This window comes from Euprymna scolopes, chromosome 46 (assembly GCF_053919585.1).
Source record: "Euprymna scolopes isolate OS-2025 chromosome 46, ASM5391958v1, whole genome shotgun sequence".
Classification (NCBI taxonomy): domain Eukaryota; kingdom Metazoa; phylum Mollusca; class Cephalopoda; order Sepiida; family Sepiolidae; genus Euprymna; species Euprymna scolopes.
This window is the reverse complement of record NC_136527.1, coordinates 112,238,653-112,260,150: the sequence shown is the minus strand read 5'-3', so window position 1 is coordinate 112,260,150 and position 21,498 is coordinate 112,238,653. Positions and strand designations below refer to the sequence as shown.

The 21,498-nt window shown below is 36.7% G+C and overlaps 1 protein-coding gene across 1 annotated transcript; it reads left to right on the top strand.

Annotated features, from left to right (window-relative positions):
* Positions 1-8,992: 8,992 nt before the first annotated feature.
* Positions 8,993-14,326, top strand: LOC145270406 (uncharacterized). The gene is made up of 3 exons (XM_080126050.1): positions 8,993-9,129; positions 10,678-10,729; positions 13,596-14,326. Exons 1-3 carry the CDS (start codon positions 9,026-9,028, stop codon positions 13,986-13,988), a joined length of 549 nt encoding a protein of 182 aa, XP_079982176.1. The 5' UTR covers positions 8,993-9,025; the 3' UTR covers positions 13,989-14,326.
* Positions 14,327-21,498: the final 7,172 nt, after the last annotated feature.

The following is a 21,498-nucleotide window of genomic DNA, read 5'->3' as shown; positions in this document are numbered from 1 at the left end:
TTTTTCATGTAGCAAAAATGCTTCCGGGAGATCTTTTTAGGATTCTAAAGGTTTGCCTTTTTTTACACTTTTTATTATCTTCGAAAAATGTACACAAATGTAAACAAGCAGTTTACGATTTGAAAGGCATCGTTAAAATGATATTTTTCGCTAGTTCTTTCAACTTTATATTTTTATTTCATCGTCTTCAAGTCCAATGTAAATAAGTTCTTGATGAGCCGTTCCTCTTAAATAATCCAATTTACCAAATGTACACTTCTAACGATTACTATGATATTGTCCATTGACTACTGTACACACTTTAACCCTTATCCTCGAGTGGCCTCTGGGACTTGATAAGTAGTGATTCCTTTATATAAAAAAAAAAATTTCACTACTTTGATGGTGAATCTATAGTCAGTCTGTGCTGATTTTCCTTGCGATATTCGTTTTCAGCATACCTGAACACACTGAGGGTTGGCCCCTTTCATATGCCGCCTGTTTAAACATGGTCGCCAGTGATTTACATTTCAAAATACACGCATTAATAAAACTAGCTCCAAAACTAGTAGTCTGTCTGTCTGTGCTAATTTTCCTTGCGATATTCGTTTTCAGCATACCTGAAAAACTGATGGTTGCCCCCGTTCATATATCACCTGTTCAAACATGGTCGCCAAGGATTTGCATTTCAAAATACACGCATTAATAAAACTAGCTCCCAAAATAAACTCTGTCTGTGTGTGCTAATTTTCCTTGCGATATTCGTTTTCAGCATACCTGAACAAACTGAGGGTTTGCCCCTTTCATATGCCGCCTGTTCAAACATGGTCGCCAGTGATTTACATTTCAAAATATACGTATTAGTATCTCGAAATATACGTATTAGTATCTCGAAAACTATTTGTCTGTGCCTTGCGATAGTCGTTTTCAGCATACCCGAACGATTTTAAAATGGACAGTCCGAATGTTAACGAACCACACACACACAAAAAGACACACACACACACACGTAAACTCAGTGAAAGTGTCTACTATTGATAAGGTAGTTGTAAATTAGATTACTGGCTCTTATGAGTTTTAGTCTAACCATCCTTTACAACTGTGATACAGTAGAACAGTCCGTCTCTGGACAATTAGCAGTGTATCGCATAACTCAATGACAGTGTCGAATGTTGACTAGCTAGTTGTAAGTTAGGTTACTGGCTCTGATGAGTTACACTCTAACAACCCTTAATAACTGTGATACAGCGGAACAGTCCGTTTTTGGACAAGTGGCGGTGATCGCATAACTCATTGAAAGTGCCGAATGTCTATTAGCTAGTTGAAACTTAGATTACTGGCTTTAATGAGTTTCAGTCTAACCACACTTAATAACTTTGATACAGCGGAAGAGTCCGTCTGTTTCGCATAACTCATTGACAGTGTCGCGTGTCGATTAGCTAGTTGTAACTTCGTAGCCGAATGCCCCTTTAAGAAGAGACTTGAAGATAATAATTATTGTTATTTGTATTGTTATTCTTATCGTCCAGCCATGATGCACGTGCAGAAATCCATTTCCAACTCAACTGTGTTAAAAAAAACTTACTTCGAGACAAGAACGCCGACACTCGACTTCGAGACGAGTTTTCCCGGGACAAGTTTTCCGGGCACTGGTATAAGTGCTATGGATTCATCAGAGCACATCTCATTAAAGTACTTGTAAACAGGGATGATGCAACACTGAGGCGATGGGACAGACTTTGGAGATTGGCCTATAGCACGGGGCCTATTAGATTAGATACTCTTTTTGTTTTTGTTTTTGTGCTCAACGATAAAAACCGACTTCTTCATTTGTGTTTGCTTCTCATTTTCGCTTTTGCTCTAATAAGAGTTTCGCTAATGTGAAAAAGAAAACATGTTCGAACGTTTGCTGACATTTATTGGATGTGTTGCTACCAGTATTTTGCTTAATTTTCGAGTTCGGAGCGATTGTTGAGTCTCACAAGATGACTGTAAAATATCAGACACTTCTTTATTGTTCTAACTTAAAATTGTGCGCTACTTTTGTTTGTGTTAAATATACGTTTTAAAATAAGTTAAAACAACATTTTCTTATATATTTATTTGTTCGGTACTTTTTCGTTTTGTTCTTATTGAATGCGAAATATTCGCCGTGGAATTTCCACGGGTCACGATTATTTCGTTTTAATTATCTTAAGTTTCATAGAATAAAAAGTTCAGACACAACTTTGTGGAGCCATTTTTAATCGATTCATTTAACTTCTGTTTGACCCCGGCACCGGCATGTGCAGAGAATGTGTGACAAGCGATTCTTATCTGTGCGTGGGTGCGTGCGTGCGTGCGTGCGTGCGTGTGTGTGTGTGTGTCGGCGTGCGTACGTGCGTATGTGTGTTATCTGCACGTGCCAACGTCAAACGAAGTTTAAATTAAAATTCATTTCGTCGGTTTCAACAAAATTTAAAAAAATAAAAACTTTTTTCCCGACCGGCCGGATTAGGGTTGTGAGGTGTGGTTAGAGTTCATGAAAATAAATGTTAGCAATAAAAACTTTTTAAAACCAAGTTAGAAAAAAAGAAAACAATTTACTTCCCCACGAAATTATCGTATTATTGGAGCTCCCGATTCTTCTTTTTTTTTTTTTTTGGCGATGTAATAAACCATATTTTTGATTAGGGTTGCCTTTATTTTGTCCTCTTTATTTTGGTTTGGTGATTTACATTTCAAAATATACGCATTAATAAAACTAGCTACAAAACTAGTAGTCTGTCTGTCTCTTCTAATTTTCCTTGCGGTATTCGTTTTCACCATACCTGAACAAATTGAGGGTAGGCCCCTTTCATATGACACCTGTTCAAACATGGTCGCCAGTGATTTACAGTTCAAAATACACGCATTAATAAAACTAGCTCCGAAACTATTTGTCTCTGCTAATTTTCCTTGCGATATTCGTTTTCAGCATACCTGAACAAACTGAGGGTTGGCCCCTTCCATATGCCGCCTGTTCAAACATGGTCTCCAGTTATTTACATTTCAAAATACATTTTTGGATATATTACTATTTTTGACATGACAATTAAGTACGTGATATTGTTTTTGTTTAAAACAAAATTTTAAAAAAATAATATAAAAAAACAGGGTCAATTTTTACGATGTGCCCGAGCATATTATAAACACCCCAACCGCCCCATGTTAAGAACGGTTTTCTATGTTGGGGAGGGGGTGTTTATTCCGAAAGCCGTTCTTAACATGGGGTGATTGGGGTGCTTATAATACGCTGGGGCACGTCGTAAAAATTTAATAAAAAATGTTGGCAAACTCAAAAGCAAGTTCGACAACTCTAGAAAGGGTCGCATCAGTATGTTACACCGTCAAATCACGATATAGTTTTAGAACATATAATGAAAAGTATTTGATTAATATTTAATAAAAAATATTTTGAAAATGTTAAATATTTTTTATCTTCTTTTATTACGCACAGCAAAGTTTCACGGTTTTAAAAAAAATATTTTAATATTTTTTTTAAAATGTAATTTGAGGCTAAAAACGTCAAATCACGATATTACGAATTATTAAAGTTTTATCACGATATTATGAATTATTAATGTTTTCAAAGATTTTTTTAAATATTTTTTTAAATACTTTTTTTCAAGTTTTACACTTTACACACAACAAAGTTTCACAGTTTTTTTTTTATTTTGCTTTGTTAAGACCGTAATACACTTTCTGAAAATTGTTTCTTTTTTTCTGTTAAATAAACAGTTATCTATATAATTATAAAACTCAAATGACCTTGTAACGATACAATGTTCCGGTTTACGACATCCGGTTGCGCATGCGCGCATAAACATTAACCCATAACAACGTAAACAAATAAACACAAATCGCTTCTTTTGCAGATTTTGACCTGAAATATTAATGTTATTATTTCGAAATTATTATTTAAACGTAATACAGAAATGAACGATGTAAAAAAAAAAGCAGATATATCAAAATTTGTATTTAACTATAATAAGTATTATGGTATCTGTTCAGTGCACATTTACCGATAAGTATGGCCAACGACTTATAATTCAGTAACTGTATTTTTTTTTTCAAAAATAATCAATTATAATAAACAGAACGACTCATAGAAATCTATCTATATTCTTTTTTCATTTTAATATACTTTCATAGAAATGTTTCTGTTATGTCAAAAAACAAAACATTTTCTTTACGTCACAAGTGTCATAATACATGAATTCCATAGCTAATATAACATACTGACCCAACGGGTCACGGGTAGTCTAGTAAATATATAAAAATGTATATTTTGTTCGTTTACTTTATTTAATCAAATTCGTTCAATATAATTTTCTTTACAAAATAACACATGATTTGACGGTGTAAAATACTGATGTGGTGACCCTTATAGAGTTGTCGAACTTACTTTCGAGTCTGCCGGAAGTGCAAGACTGCCAAAAAGTTTTACCTAAATTAATTTTGATAAAGCATAGAAATAAAAAATACACAATTTTCATAAAATTTTTATTCATGTAAAAATAAAATAAAAACAATGGACATTTATTGGAATGATTTTTTTTTCTGTAAAAACAAAAACAACAAAAATAAATAATAAACAATTTTTTAAAAGAAAGTAAACGTAATTATTGTTCGGAATTTTATTACGTCCACAAAAAAAGGAGGAATAATGCCTGGAAGGATGGTCTTGAGACAACAAAAGAAACACGACCTCCCTCTCCCACTACAAAAAAAAATTGGTAATCCCTGGGAGTAACATGGCATGACAATAATATTGATACTACATTATCACTATTGCCGGCTTTTGTTAAAATTGGCACTTATTTGTTTACAAAGCCATTTGACGGAAGTGACGTCAGACAAATTTAAAGGTACGGATGGCCAACAGGTACTTGTACAGTTTAATCAAGATATTAAAAAAATGAAAATATCGATAAAAAGTCATAGTTTACGTATCCGTTATGGAATAAAGATCTCCCCGCAAAAATTTCACCAAGTAGTTTTTTTTTTTATTTTTTTACGGCTAAAAACAATTTGTTATGATACCGAGCAAAAGGTTCGATTTTTAGGAAGAAAAGCTAGTATTAAAGATGCGGAGGGAGTGTCACTGTTGTGCAGAAGTGCCAAATAATCTTTTATTTATACTTCTATAACAAAATTATAATCTTTATAATAAAAATATGGACAATTCTACACTATTGGGACGAAATTTCGGAAATGGTAATATTGAATTTCACATGAAAACAATGGTATCTATGTATTCCTTGTATTTTTAAAATGATTATATCCAAAAATTACGAAAATCGATACGGTAGAAAATTATTTATTAAAGAAAATAAAATAGAATTTGATGAAAATGATCGTAAGACATAGGAGAGTTCAAATAGGAGGTAATTTTCCATTTCTATTTAAACAAGATGGCGGCAATTTTTCACATGCTAAAACGATTAAAGTTGTTTTTTTTATAATTCAGTAATATTCAGGAACTTAACATTCTAATTAATTAAAATTGACAAAAAAAAAATCAATAGAAACCATTGTTTTTATCTGAAAACTATTTATCGACTAAAAAATTTTGTTCTGATAGTGTAGAAGTGCCAAAATATGCTTATGCAGTTATTTTTTTTTTAATCTTTAAATTTGTCTGACTTCATTTTCGCCGAATGGCTTTGTAAACAAGGGAGTGCCAATCTTAACAAAAGCCCTATTGCCAAACCAAAAAGGAGGAGATAATATCTAGGAGGATGGTCTCGTGACAAGAAAACGGACGCTACTCTATCAACCCCTCATCCGGAACAATACAACCTGATAGTTTTTATCCTACAAGTGTTATTTTAGTATTCGCTGTAGCCATGGTAGTGATACACGGGCAATTACTGATGGTCATTTTAAAAATGGAGAAGTATAATAAACGTGATGGTGAAAAGAAAATAAATGTTGTTGTTTTTTTGCCATTCATCAGGGGAAAACAGAAGATTTTTATTTCTATGGGGTGCGGGTCAACTTGCTTTTAGTGCCTATTTTCCAAAAAAATGTACAGACATCTTTAATTAGTAAAATTAACACAAACAATTGTAAAAAAAAAAAAATGTAGTCAAGTGTGTGTCTGTGTCAATCGGCCTGGTTTTATTTCTTCCAGCCAGGTATGGATTTGTGTCAATCAGCCAGGTTTTATTTCTTCCGGCCAGGTGTGTGTCTGTGTCTATCAGTTGGGTTTTATTTGATCTTGTCAAGTGTCAGGCCCAGTACTCAAAACCTGATATTGAACAAATGCCAGAGAAATTATCTTTCTATACGAATGCTCAAAGACATGACTTGATTTCTTACGCTAAAGTAAATAATAAACATTTTGTCCATTTTTATTGGGGGGGGGGTAATAATATTCTACAGATGATGTGTAAGTAATTTCTGGCTTGAATAAAATTTTAAGGACAAAAGCCAAGTATTTATGGTTCTTCTGTCTTTCAAGGGAACCATTAATATTCTCTGGCGGCCCTGTCATATCAAAGACCCTGAACATTTTTACATACCAAACAGATAACATTGGCATAAACTGTAGGAATTGATGTAAAATTCATTTCCAGCTCCCTGTTTCCCTAACAGTACCAACATACAGAATTTAAATGTAATGTGAACAAACATCTTGCTTCTAAACCCCTATAAATCTGGCCCCTACCACAGTAGTCCCTTATGCTTCAGTGGCAATGTGTCTTGTTTAGAGTAAATAAAAGTTAAAAAATGAAAAAGAAAATGATGTTGAAAGTCAGCAATCCCCTGACAGGCTTATCTTCATTCTCATTTGCGATTTGACATAACCTTTTCGAGCATTCTGATGGGCATTTCAAACAGGAGCGACACAATGAACGCGACGCCATAGGAGATCGTAAGATGACCAATGAAAGCATAGATCTGGAATAAAAAGGAAAAAAAATAAAAGTGATTTTAAGGATTTAAAGTTTTGGTAATTTATTCTGGTTAGGCAAAAATCAAATATCGAAAAAAGAATAATTAAAACAGAGATGACCAACGAAAGCGTAGATGTGGAATAAAAACAAAAAATTAAAAGTGATTTTTAACATACTAAGGATTTAATGTTTTGGTAAATCATTCTGGCTAGGCAGAATCAAATATCCAAGACTTTGGAATTCCATTCCATGTCCCTGCTTCCCCAACTGTACTGGCGTGCAGAAGTTCGAGTGCAACGTGAACCGACATCTTGCTGCCCAAATCCCTACATAGTACCCCAGTAGTTGTTGCCCCTGATAGTAGCCCCCTACATCAAAGTGGCAATGTGCCTTGTTTGGGTTGAAAATGTAATTTAAAAAAAATATGATAAAGATGTATAAAAAGTGAAAACTTACAGTCGTTGCATTTGATAGGTAGAGTGGGGTCATGCTCATCCTCATACCAACCATGATGATAATGGGATGGAGGAGATAAGCACAATACGTTAAACGGTTCATTATGATCCAGAACTTCCAGGAAAGGATGTGGCTGATCATTCCTTAAAAGAAAAAAAAAAAAGATTTGTGTTAAAGCTGCATTTGAATAAAAACTGGCTAGGCAGAATCAAATATCGATTGCATAAGTCCTCCGATACAAATAAATAAAAAGAAATACACTACCAAATAATGTAAAATAAACTTACGTTAAAAGAAAAGAAATTACTTTTTTAGTGTGCGCAAAGGTGGCTGTCTGCATGAAAGAAGGAAGGGAGGAAAAAGGTGAAGACTTGAGAGCGTGAAAGAAAGAGTCCTACTACGTGTTGTGCTGAAGTAAGAGAAAGAGAGAGTCAAATAATGTTCCTTGGCGTGCAAGAAAATCTGTCATCTCAGCTACTGAATTCACTCGGCGAGCGTTAGCCTTGTGACTTGTCTTTCTGCTGGTGTCTGTTGTCTCTCTCTGACGAGAGAAGTTCTTGCTGTTTTATATTTTTTTAGAGGCTCCCAGAAGCTTGCAAGAATAAGTTTTTTAAATCGAGCCCTGATTGGTCAAAAAATCATATTTTTTATGAAGAAACATGCTTTCAACTACGGCCATTTCTCAAACATTCCGGCTTTTTGACCCAAGAGGTGTGGGTGGATGCTGTAATGCCCACGCAAATGAATTTATAAATTTCAATTTGTGTGTGTGCCTTAGAAAAATAAAAAAAAAGAATAGCACCAAAGGCAATGACAATGAATAAAAGCTGGCTAGGCAAAATCAAATATCAGTTTGTGAGATTCATAGCTAGAAAGGAACAAGGATTTGTATTAAACTTAAATATCTTAGGATAAGAAACAATTGAGGAATAAGTATTGTTTTAAAGAAACTGAATGAGGTACTATTTTTAACTTTAAAGAACATTGTGCAACAACAATGAATACAAACTGGCTAAGCAGAATAAAATATCGATTTCAATACGCATTGCTAGTTGAATTTTACTTTGATTTAAATAGTGATACCTAGAAGCGAACAAGGGTTTGTATTAACCTTAGAAGTCTTAAGATAACACATTTGAGGAATAAGTATTTTTTTGAAAGAAACTGAAGGAAGCAGTTTTTGATGCAAAAAACAGTGGGCAACAACAATGAATAAAAACTGGCTAACCAGAATCAAATATCAATCTGTGAGATTTATTTGTTTCTTGGTCATTACTTACCTCCATTGCCTGATGCACAGATGATTATGACCCAGCTTACTGCCATCGCCCAGAGTGGGTGGGATACTACTTCATAGGCTGTATACTGGCTATTTAACCAGGTGAGTGGGTTTTCCTTATTCATTGTGTATTTGATGTATGACAGAAAAAGGCAAGTGCTGACCGCAAAAGTCCATCCACACAATTGGAGGCACTGGAAAAAAATTAAGAAAGAAAATCATTACATATATATATATATATATATATATATATATATATATATATATATATATATATATATATATATATATATGTGTGTGTGTGTGTGTGTGTATGAGCACTTTCATTTGATATTACAGATGTGTTTTTATTTTTTATTTGCAGAAAAGCAACTCTATTTGAGAAAACATGTCTGATACCCTGTTCCATTTGAGTTCACAGAGCCGTTACCCGTACTGGATAAATATGCCACCCAGGGTACCTCATTATCCAAACATGGAAGATATGCTAAGGTAAATAATGCAGTTATTATTTTTTTAATGGAAAAGTAAAAATTGCTGAATAATAGAAATTAAACGAACAAAGATTATCCTAAGGACGAAGAATTGGCTACACTGGCAAAGTCACGTAGAAGGGGCACCCTTAATGGGGAGTTGGGTGGCAAGATATTTGTTCACATAACATGCCTCCTATTTTTATTCCACTCTAATAGATCAGAAGCGGTTTAAAAATTGCATTGTTATGATGACTGAACTTATGCATTTATGACCTGAAAGTTTCACTTCTCTGTTGCAGATATTGACAGTGTGAGACTCTAAGAAAGCAACTTCTGTCATGGATGTGTGTCAACTTTTTGTGTTAAAGATAATAGGAGGCTTTACTCTTTTAATAACCCTCATATGACAAATCATACTCCAGACACTCATGCAGAGCCATCGTTCATTGCTGGCAAAAGTGCATTGAGAATGGTGTTGATCATGTAGAAAAATTAATTTCGGAACACAAAAGTTTGCTTTGACGTTTCTGAATTTTTTTAGATGAGGATTGGTTATTCATATTATTTGGATTCATCGGACTACTGTTCTCATCTTGAGTGTCATTTTCACAACGTTTCGGTCGATGTAACCTTCGACCTTCTTCAGGTGTATCTTGTCAAACTTGGGAATGTTTCTGTCAAACTCGGAAAGTTGGACGGAATTTCAAACAGAACCCTTTATTTACTTCATGGGGGTAACGTGCTCTTGTTCCGTCAGCCATGACTGGATAGAGGTCCTAAGTAATTCGCAATTGTATTTTTCGGTCACCCACACCGAGGATTGAACCTTCAACCTTCCGGAGAAGGTCACTTTTACAATTGATTTTTCCCAAGTACTCTAATCACTATGCCACGGGTCCATGCATAAAGTAAATAAAGGGCTCCGCTCGAAATTCCGTCCAAATTCCCGAAACAGAAGCATTCCTGAGTTCAAAAAGATACATCTGAAGAAGGCCAAAGGTTATATCGACCGAAATGTTGTGAAAATCACACTCAAGATGAGAACAGTGGATCCGATGAATCCAAATAATACATATAACCAATCCTCATCTCAAAAATTCAGAAACGTCAAAGCAAACTTTTTCGGTTCCAAAATTAATTTTTCTACATAGTCAACACCATTCTCAATGCGTTTTCGTCAGCATGAACGATGGCTGTGCATGAGTGTCTGGAGCGTGCTTTGTCATACTAGGGTCATTCCAAAAGTAAAGCCTCCCATGTGTTTTTATTTAAGAAGGTCGAAGGTTACATCAACCGAAACGTTGTGAAAATCACATTCAAGATGAGAAAAGTAGATAAGATGAATCCAAATAATACGAAAACGTTGCTTATTATGATGATACTCCTCCCGTCTTGGTAGTTCTTTAACTTCAATAAAAAATAGGAGGCTTTACTTTAAGAATGACCCTTGTATTTAGAATCGGTACAACAATATCAAATAGTTTTCTCGCTTGTGAAATCAACTTTTTGAAAAATAATAAAATATATATATAGACTGCTTTATCGTGTTGCATCTTATTTTTAGGACCCACCCGATCGGAAGGTTTACAGTTCGGCCCAGGAAAAATTCCCATCAGGTGAGATGATTTACTGTTTTGCATGAAATAAGCCGTAATCGACATTACCTTTACCAGTGACAATATTGTTATTAGTATTTTTTTTTCTTTTTTTTTTTTGAGAGTCATCACATATCAAGCCCCGAAGGCCACTCGAGGATAAGAGTTAATGAATGTAAGGTGGTAGTTTAGTAATGGTTAATGGAGTAAATTGGGTAGAAGTTGATTATTTATGGGGACGGCTGAACAAGAATTTGTTTACATTGGACTTGAAGGCCACCATGTTTTATTCAATCAGGAAACAGGCCAGCAGAAAATTTTCATGATAATTAAATCCTATAGGGCTTCTGGACTCGACATAATCAGATCAAGAGAAAAAAGTAAGTTGTCTTTGATGGCCGTACATCTAAACAACATGGTATTAATGCGGGTGTGCCTCAGGGGTCGATCCTTGGAGTTTTATCAGGTTGACAAGAAAGTTCCTGCAGTTTTTAACTTTTAAATGCAGATGAACATATCGGTTCAAATATAAAATTTTATTGATCGAAATAAGCACGATCAGAATCAACAGACTTTTGCCAACGCAAAACAAGTGTATTTATGCCAGTAACGTAAAAATCTTGCGTTCTGGTGGCGATGAAGTCGCTGAAGGCGTTTTTGATATCGCTTAGGTTTTTGAAGCATTTCTCATGCAGAAAGTTGTCGAGATGCTTGAAAAAGTGGTAGTCGGTAGGGGAGAGATCTAGAGAGTATGGTGGATGAGGTAGAGTTTTGCAGTTGAATTCATTAAACTTCTGCAGGGTCAGTTTAGCAACGTGTGCTCGGGCATTGTCATGGAGGAGAATTGGGCCTTTTCAGTTGACTAATGCTGGGTGTTGTTGTTGAAGTTTCTGATGCATTTCATCCATTTGTTGAGAGTACTTCACCGCCATAATGATTTCACCTGCATTCAAAGAACTGTAATGGATGAGACCGGTCGTGGCAGACCACCAAACAGTCAGCAAGATCTTCTTTTGGTGCAACTCTGGCTCCAAGAAGTGTCGTGGAGCTTCATTGGCATCTAACCACTGAGGTGAGCAGCTCCGGATGTCATAAAGAAGTCACTTTTCATCACAAGTCACAACCCGGTCGAGAAACGAGTTGTTCTTGTTGTGTAAAAGCAGAGAAGCTGACACTTCCTAACTGCGTCTCTTTTGGCTGTGAGGTACCCATTTATCAAGTTTTTGTGTTTTTCCAATCTGTCTCAAGTGCTTGGAAATCGTTGTATGCGTTACGTCTAATTCAGAAGCAATTTCTCGAACAGTTGTGTGTGGATTGGCTTTGACTAAGGCTTTTAATTGATCGTTGTCAGCATCCGATGGCCGACCACTACACTCATCATCTTTAAGACTCCCGTCACTGCAATGACATTTCTTAAACCACCATTGTGCTGTGTGTTCAATAGTGGTTCCTCGGTCAAACACTTCCTTAATATTGTGAGCTGTTTCAGCAGCTTTTTGGCCTGCCTTGCATTGAAATAAGTAAATTGTGTGAATTTGCTTTTTCCCCATCTTGCATTCAACGTACTGAAAAGAAAACATAATTGTTTTTTTTGTTTTTTTTATTACACTTTCACCCCAAACAAGGCACGTTGCCACTTTGATGTAGGGGGCTACTATCGGAGACATAAGCTACAGGAGTACTATGTAGGGAGTTGGGCAGCAAGATGTCGGTTCATGTTACACTTGAACTTCTGCATGTCAGTACAGTTAGGGAAGCAGGAACCCGGAAGGGGATTCCAAAGTCTAGCGGTTCTGGGGAAGAAACTACTGGAGTAGAAGGCTCTTTTACATCTAGGGATCTCTACTGTGAAGGGGTGGGATTTAGCTGTTTGTCGGGGGTATTTACGTAGAGGGGGTACCAGTGCTTGCAGTTCGTCACAGCATTCACCATTAAAATTCTTGTAGAACAGGCAGAGGGATGCAACATTTCGTCGATGGGACAGAGGCTGAAGCTTAGATGACAGTTCAGGACCTATCAGATTGGCGACTCTTTTGAACCTTGTCTAGGAGCGAGAGACTAGTAGCAGATGCACCAGCCCAAATGTGACAACAATACTCCATACATGGGCGAATGGTGGCCTTATAGAGGTACAGGATACTTTTAGGCGTTGGTAGCTTTCTAGCAGGGTAGAGAGAACCTACCTTCTTCGCAGCAGTCCTGCCAATGCTCTCAATGTAATTTTTCCAACTCATATTTCCTGTAAACGTTAGGCCGAGGAGTTTAAAAGATGTACTTTCAGATAAAGAATCATTGGCCATTGCTATTGGTGGTAGAAAACGTTTCTTGTAATTATTGAAGGAAACAAGATACTACGGCATTTATTCGGTGATTTATTTATTTTTTTTATTTTACCCCAAACAAGGAACAGTGCCACTTTGATGTAGGGTCCTACTATTGGGGACATAAGTTGCAGGGATATTATGTAGCGAGCTGTCAGATTTGTCAGGGGTATTTACGTCAAAGAGGTGCAAGGGCTTGTAGTTTAAAAGATGTACTTACAGATAAAGAGTCTTTGGCCATTGCTATGTGTGGTAGAGAAGGGTTCTTGGAGTTATTGAAGGAAACAAGTTTAGTCTTGGCAGCATTGAATGTGAGCATCCATTTTTGTCCCGATTCCACCACAGATTGAAAGTCTTCCTCTAGTGTTTCTGCCATCTATCCTCTCTTCCTTGAGGCATTCATGAATTCATTATTGCACCTAGGCTAGTCTATAATAATCAATAGATGATTAATTCTATAATAATACATCCGCATAAATTAAAATATCATATTACATGACCGGGCAATGCCGGGCTGCCAGCTAGTCACTCATTAAAGCTTCCTTCATTTTCATTTTCTGTTTCAGAACTGGGTTAACAAACTTTACGACGTTGGTCATGGCGTACCTCAAAGAGACAAGCTCCCAAAGCCGGCTGATTCTCATCAAGTCGGCTGGTTCCGTTGGCAGTTCCAGCCCGGGACTTCAGCTGTGCCAGTGTGGACAAGGGCTGGCAAGGACTGGCCTGGGAATAAAAACTTCCAAACAGCTGGTAAATCCATGACAGAACTGATGCGACAAAGGGCGAACTATCGTGTGCATGATCAACCTCCGAGTTTTTATTCTCGATCAAATTATATGACGTCGACATATTGTCAACCGATATTATCCGTTTCAGGTCCCTTACAAAGAGACAAATGTTATGGTCTCACCCATCAGCATAAAAGACACGGTTTCATGACGTATGAGGATTATTATTAAACTAGCTGACTCGTATCCTGGCGTTGCCAAGGAATGTAGATTAACTCAAGAAATTCTATGCCTAACCTTGCACAATTTGTCATAACATTAAAGGATTATTATTAAACTAGCTGACCCCTATCCTGGTGTTGCCCAGTAATGTAGAGTAACTCAAGAAATATCTTAACAGAAATAAAATTCGATACTTTAACAATTGCACGTAACAACTAAAATTGCTAGAAGCCATACTTATCAAACGTTACAGCCCCTTTTAACCGGATCACATTTAACACAGGGACAAATATACTAACAATACATAATAACTAACAAGAAACTAAATAAATCTATATATATATAAACGAAAATGTGTGTATGTTTGGATGTCTGCTAAACACTTTCGACAGACGCGATGACAATTCATACACACTAAGCCCAAACAAGAAGGGACGTAGATATAGGTAGATGAGAATCCTATAGACCAAGGCATCCCAGCATGTATTCAATTGAAAATTTCTAAGTCCAAACAAGAGGGGACGTAGATATAGGTAGATGAGAATCCTATAGACCAAGTCATCCCAGCATGTATTCAATTGAAAATTTCTAAGTCCAAACAAGAGGGGACGTAGGTATAGGTGGATGAGAATCCTATAGACCAAGGCATCCCAGCATGTATTCAATTGAAAATTTCTAAGTCCAAACAAGAGGGGACGTAGATATAGGTAGATGAGAATCCTATGGACCAAGGCAAGTCAACATGTATTCAATTGAAAATTTCTAAGTCCAAACAAGAGGGGACGTTGGTATAGGTAGATGAGAATCCTATAGACCAAGTCATCTCAACGTGTATTCAATTGAAAATTTCTAAGTCCAAACAAGAGGGGACGTTGGTATAGGTAGATGAGAATCCTATAGACCAAGTCATCTCAACGTGTATTCAATTGAAAATTTCTAAGTCCAAACAAGAGGGGACGTTGGTATAGGTAGATAAGAATCCTAATGACCAAGTCATCTCAACGTGTATTCAATTGAAAATTTCTAAGTCCAAACAAGAGGGGACGTTGGTATAGGTAGATAAGAATCCTATAGACCAAGTCATCTCAACGTGTATTCAATTGAAAATTTCTAAGTCCAAACAAGAGGGGACGTTTGTATAGGTAGATAAGAATCCTAATGACCAAGTCATCTCAACGTGTATTCAATTGAAAATTTCTAAGTCCAAACAAGAGGGGTCGTTGGTATACGTAGATAAGAATCCTATAGACCAAGTCATCTCAACGTGTATTCAATTGAAAATTTCTAAGTCCAAACAAGAGGGGACGTAGGTATAGGTAAATGAGAATCCTATAGACCAAGTCATCTCAACGTGTATTCAATTGAAAATTTCTAAGTCCAAACAAGAGGGGACGTTGGTATAGGTAGATAAGAATCCTAAAGACCAAGTCATCTAAACGTGTATTCAATTGAAAATTTCTATGTCCAAACAAGAGGGGTCGTTGGTATAGGTAGATAAGAATCCTAAAGACCAAGTCATCTCAACGTGTATTCAATTGAAAATTTCTAAGTCCAAACAAGAGGGGACGTTGGTATAGGTAGATAAGAATCCTAAAGACCAAGTCATCTCAACGTGTATTCAATTGAAAATTTCTAAGTCCAAACAAGAGGGGACGTAGGTATAGGTAGATAAGAATCCTAAAGACCAAGTCATCTCAACGTGTATTCAATTGAAAATTTCTAAGTCCAAACAAGAGGGGACGTTGGTATAGGTAGATAAGAATCCTATAGACCAAGTCATCTCAACGTGTATTCAATTGAAAATTTCTAAGTCCAAACAAGAGGGGACGTTGGTATAGGTAGATAAGAATCCTATAGACCAAGTCATCTCAACGTGTATTCAATTGAAAATTTCTAAGTCCAAACAAGAGGGGACGTTGGTATAGGTAGATAAGAATCCTACAGACCAGGTCATCTCAACGTGTATTCAATTGAAAATTTCTAAGTCCAAACAAGAGGGGACGTTGGTATAGGTAGATAAGAATCCTACAGACCAAGTCATCTCAACGTGTATTCAATTGAAAATTTCTAAGTCCAAACAAGAGGGGACGTTGGTATAGGTAGATAAGAATCCTATAGACCAAGTCATCTCAACGTGTATTCAATTGAAAATTTCTAAGTCCAAACAAGAGGGAACGTAGGTATAGGTAGATAAGAATCCTATAGACCAAGTCATCTCAACGTGTATTCAATTGAAAATTTCTAAGTCCAAACAAGAGGGGACGTTGATATAGGTAGATAAGAATCCTACAGACCAAGTCATCTCAACGTGTATTCAATTGAAAATTTCTAAGTCCAAACAAGAGGGGACGTTGGTATAGGTAGATAAGAATCCTACAGACCAAGTCATCTCAACGTGTATTCAATTGAAAATTTCTAAGTCCAAACAAGAGGGGACGTTGATATAGGTAGATAAGAATCCTACAGACCAAGTCATCTCAACGTGTATTCAATTGAAAATTTCTAAGTCCAAACAAGAGGGGACGTTGGTATAGGTAGATAAGAATCCTACAGACCAAGTCATCTCAACGTGTATTCAATTGAAAATTTCTAAGTCCAAACAAGAGGGGACGTTGATATAGGTAGATAAGAATCCTACAGACCAAGTCATCTCAACGTGTATTCAATTGAAAATTTCTAAGTCCAAACAAGAGGGGACGTTGGTATAGGTAGATGAGAATCCTACAGACCAAGTCATCTCAACGTGTATTCAATTGAAAATTTCTAAGTCCAAACAAGAGGGGACGTTGGTATAGGTATATAAGAATCCTACAGACCAAGTCATCTCAACGTGTATTCAATTGAAAATTTCTAAGTCCAAACAAGAGGGGACGTTGGTATAGGTAGATAAGAATCCTACAGACCAGGTCATCTCAACGTGTATTCAATTGAAAATTTCTAAGTCCAAACAAGAGGGGACGTTGGTATAGGTAGATGAGAATCCTACAGACCAAGTCATCTCAACGTGTATTCAATTGAAAATTTCTAAGTCCAAACAAGAGGGGACGTTGGTATAGGTAGATGAGAATCCTACAGACCAAGTCATCTCAACGTGTATTCAATTGAAAATTTCTAAGTCCAAACAAGAGGGGACGTTGGTATAGGTAGATAAGAATCCTACAGACCAGGTCATCTCAACGTGTATTCAATTGAAAATTTCTAAGTCCAAACAAGAGGGGACGTTGGTATAGGTAGATGAGAATCCTACAGACCAAGTCATCTCAACGTGTATTCAATTGAAAATTTCTAAGTCCAAACAAGAGGGGACGTTGGTATAGGTAGATAAGAATCCTAAAGGCCAAGTCATCTCAACGTGTATTCAATTGAAAATTTCTAAGTCCAAACAAGAGGGGACGTTGGTATAGGTAGATAAGAATCCTAAAGACCAAGTCATCTCAACGTGTATTCAATTGAAAATTTCTAAGTCCAAACAAGAGGGGACGTTGGTATAGGTAGATAAGAATCCTACAGACCAAGTCATCTCAACGTGTATTCAATTGAAAATTTCTAAGTCCAAACAAGAGGGGACGTTGGTATAGGTAGATAAGAATCCTACAGACCAAGTCATCTCAACGTGTATTCAATTGAAAATTTCTAAGTCCAAACAAGAGGGGACGTTGATATAGGTAGATAAGAATCCTACAGACCAAGTCATCTCAACGTGTATTCAATTGAACATTTCTAAGTCCAAACAAGAGGGGACGTTGGTATAGGTAGATGAGAATCCTACAGACCAAGTCATCTCAACGTGTATTCAATTGAAAATTTCTAAGTCCAAACAAGAGGGGACGTTGGTATAGGTAGATAAGAATCCTAGAGACCAAGTCATCTCAACGTGTATTCAATTGAAAATTTCTAAGTCCAAACCAGAGGGGACGTTGGTATAGGTAGATAAGAATCCTACAGACCAGGTCATCTCAACGTGTATTCAATTGAAAATTTCTAAGTCCAAACAAGAGGGGACGTTGGTATAGGTAGATGAGAATCCTACAGACCAAGTCATCTCAACGTGTATTCAATTGAAAATTTCTAAGTCCAAACAAGAGGGGACGTTGGTATAGGTAGATGAGAATCCTACAGACCAAGTCATCTCAACGTGTATTCAATTGAAAATTTCTAAGTCCAAACAAGAGGGGACGTTGGTATAGGTAGATAAGAATCCTACAGACCAGGTCATCTCAACGTGTATTCAATTGAAAATTTCTAAGTCCAAACAAGAGGGGACGTTGGTATAGGTAGATGAGAATCCTACAGACCAAGTCATCTCAACGTGTATTCAATTGAAAATTTCTAAGTCCAAACAAGAGGGGACGTTGGTATAGGTAGATAAGAATCCTAAAGCCCAAGTCATCTCAACGTGTATTCAATTGAAAATTTCTAAGTCCAAACAAGAGGGGACGTTGGTATAGGTAGATAAGAATTCTATAGACCAAGTCATCTCAACGTGTATTCAATTGAAAATTTCTAAGTCCAAACAAGAGGGGACGTTGGTATAGGTAGATAAGAATCCTATAGACCAAGTCATCTCAACGTGTATTCAATTGAAAATTTCTAAGTCCAAACAAGAGGGGACGTTGATATAGGTAGATAAGAATCCTACAGACCAAGTCATCTCAACGTGTATTCAATTGAAAATTTCTAAGTCCAAACAAGAGGGGACGTTGGTATAGGTAGATGAGAATCCTACAGACCAAGTCATCTCAACGTGTATTCAATTGAAAATTTCTAAGTCCAAACAAGAGGGGACGTTGGTATAGGTAGATAAGAATCCTACAGACCAAGTCATCTCAACGTGTATTCAATTGAAAATTTCTAAGTCCAAACAAGAGGGGACGTTGGTATAGGTAGATAAGAATCCTACAGACCAGGTCATCTCAACGTGTATTCAATTGAAAATTTCTAAGTCCAAACAAGAGGGGACGTTGGTATAGGTAGATGAGAATCCTACAGACCAAGTCATCTCAACGTGTATTCAATTGAAAATTTCTAAGTCCAAACAAGAGGGGACGTTGGTATAGGTAGATGAGAATCCTACAGACCAAGTCATCTCAACGTGTATTCAATTGAAAATTTCTAAGTCCAAACAAGAGGGGACGTTGGTATAGGTAGATAAGAATCCTACAGACCAGGTCATCTCAACGTGTATTCAATTGAAAATTTCTAAGTCCAAACAAGAGGGGACGTTGGTATAGGTAGATGAGAATCCTACAGACCAAGTCATCTCAACGTGTATTCAATTGAAAATTTCTAAGTCCAAACAAGAGGGGACGTTGGTATAGGTAGATAAGAATCCTAAAGGCCAAGTCATCTCAACGTGTATTCAATTGAAAATTTCTAAGTCCAAACAAGAGGGGACGTTGGTATAGGTAGATAAGAATCCTAAAGACCAAGTAATCTCAACGTGTATTCAATTGAAAATTTCTAAGTCCAAACAAGAGGGGACGTTGGTATAGGTAGATAAGAATCCTAAAGACCAAGTCATCTCAACGTGTATTCAATTGAAAATTTCTAAGTCCAAACAAGAGGGGACGTTGGTATAGGTAGATAAGAATCCTACAGACCAAGTCATCTCAACGTGTATTCAATTGAAAATTTCTAAGTCCAAACAAGAGGGGACGTAGGTATAGGTAGATAAGAATCCTATAGACCAAGTCATCTGAACGTGTATTCAATTGAAAATTTCTAAGTCCAAACAAGAGGGGACGTTGGTATAGGTAGATAAGAATCCTAAAGACCAACTCATCTCAACGTGTATTCAATTGAAAATTTCTAAGTCCAAACAAGAGGGGACGTTGGTATAGGTCGATAAGAATCCTATGGACCAAGCCATCTCAACGTGTATTCAATTGAAAATTTCTAAGTCCAAACAAGAGGGGACGTTGGTATAGGTAGATAAGAATCCTATGGACCAAGTCATCTCAACTTGTATTCAATTGAAAATTTCTAAGTCCAAACAAGAGGGGACGTTGGTATAGGTCGATAAGAATCCTACAGACCAAGCCATCTCAACTTGTATTCAATTGAAAATTTCTAAGTCCAAACAAGAGGGGACGTTGGTATAGGTAGATAAGAATCCTATGGACCAAGTCATCTCAACTTGTATTCAATTGAAAATTTCTAAGTCCAAACAAGAGGGGACGTTGGTATAGGTAGATAAGAATCCTACAGACCAAGTCATCTCAACGTGTATTCAATTGAAAATTTCTAAGTCCAAACAAGAGGGGACGTTGGTATAGGTCGATAAGAATCCTACAGACCAAGTAATCTCAACGTGTATTCAATTGAAAATTTCTAAGTCCAAACAAGAGGGGACGTTGGTATAGGTAGATAAGAATCCTACAGACCAAGCCATCTCAACGTGTATTCAATTGAAAATATCTATGTCCAAACAAGAGGGGGCGTTGGTATTGGTAGATAAGAATCCTATGGACCAAGTCATCTCAACGTGTATTCAATTGAAAATATCTAAGTCCAAACAAGAGGGGACGTTGGTATAGGTAGATAAGAATCCTGTAGACCAAGTCATCTCAACGTGTATTCAATTGAAAATTTCTAAGTCCAAACAAGAGGGGACGTTGGTATAGGTAGATAAGAATCCTACAGACCAAGTCATCTCAACGTGTATTCAATTGAAAATATCTAAGTCCAAACAAGAGGGGACGTTGGTATAGGTAGATAAGAATCCTGTAGACCAAGTCATCTCAACGTGTATTCAATTGAAAATTTCTAAGTCCAAACAAGAGGGGACGTTGGTATAGGTAGATAAGAATCCTACAGACCAAGTCATCTCAACGTGTATTCAATTGAAAATATCTAAGTCCAAACAAGAGGGGACGTTGGTATAGGTAAATGAGAATCCTATAGACCAAGTCATCTCAACGTGTATTCAATTGAAAATTTCTAAGTCCAAACAAGAGGTGATGTATGTATAGGTAAATGAGAATCCTATAGACCAAGTCATCTCAACGTGTATTCAATTGAAAATTTCTAAGGCCAAACAAGAGGGGATGTAGGTATAGGTACATGAGAATCCTATAAACCAAGGCATCCCAGCATGTATTCAATTGAAAATTTCTAAGTCCAAACAAGAGGGGACGTAGGTATAGGTAGATGAGGAGCTACTAGACCAACACCTGTCCACGAGTATCTAATTGAAATTTCTAAGTTCAAAACAGTGTAAGTTAGTGTCTTGAAGTGCCCGATCGACGCCTACTGCCATGTTGGGTGCATGTAGGCGTAGCAAAATGCCTTCTAATCTGCTAGGCACATCGGGACTTAGTTTTTTTTCTGTCCTTTCTCTGCACCGTGTAGGTTGGCGTCTGGATGTGCCTCATCGACGCCTACTGTTACCTGGGATAGCAAGACGGGGAATAGGGATAAAGAATAAGAAAAGGGAGACAGACAGATCTAGATAAATACAGAGGTATAAAGAGAGACAGGCAAGGGAGATACATTTCATGATTCAACTTATATGCTAATA

Bases quoted from the DNA above. Each gene is read 5' to 3' on its own strand.
- LOC145270406 (XM_080126050.1), top strand. From the start codon at position 9,026: ATGTCTGATACCCTGTTCCATTTGAGTTCACAGAGCCGTTACCCGTAC. The intron at 9,130-10,677 runs GTAAATAATGCA...TCTTATTTTTAG, and splicing joins AACATGGAAGATATGCTAAG to GACCCACCCGATCGGAAGGT. The intron at 10,730-13,595 runs GTGAGATGATTT...TTTCTGTTTCAG, and splicing joins CCAGGAAAAATTCCCATCAG to AACTGGGTTAACAAACTTTA.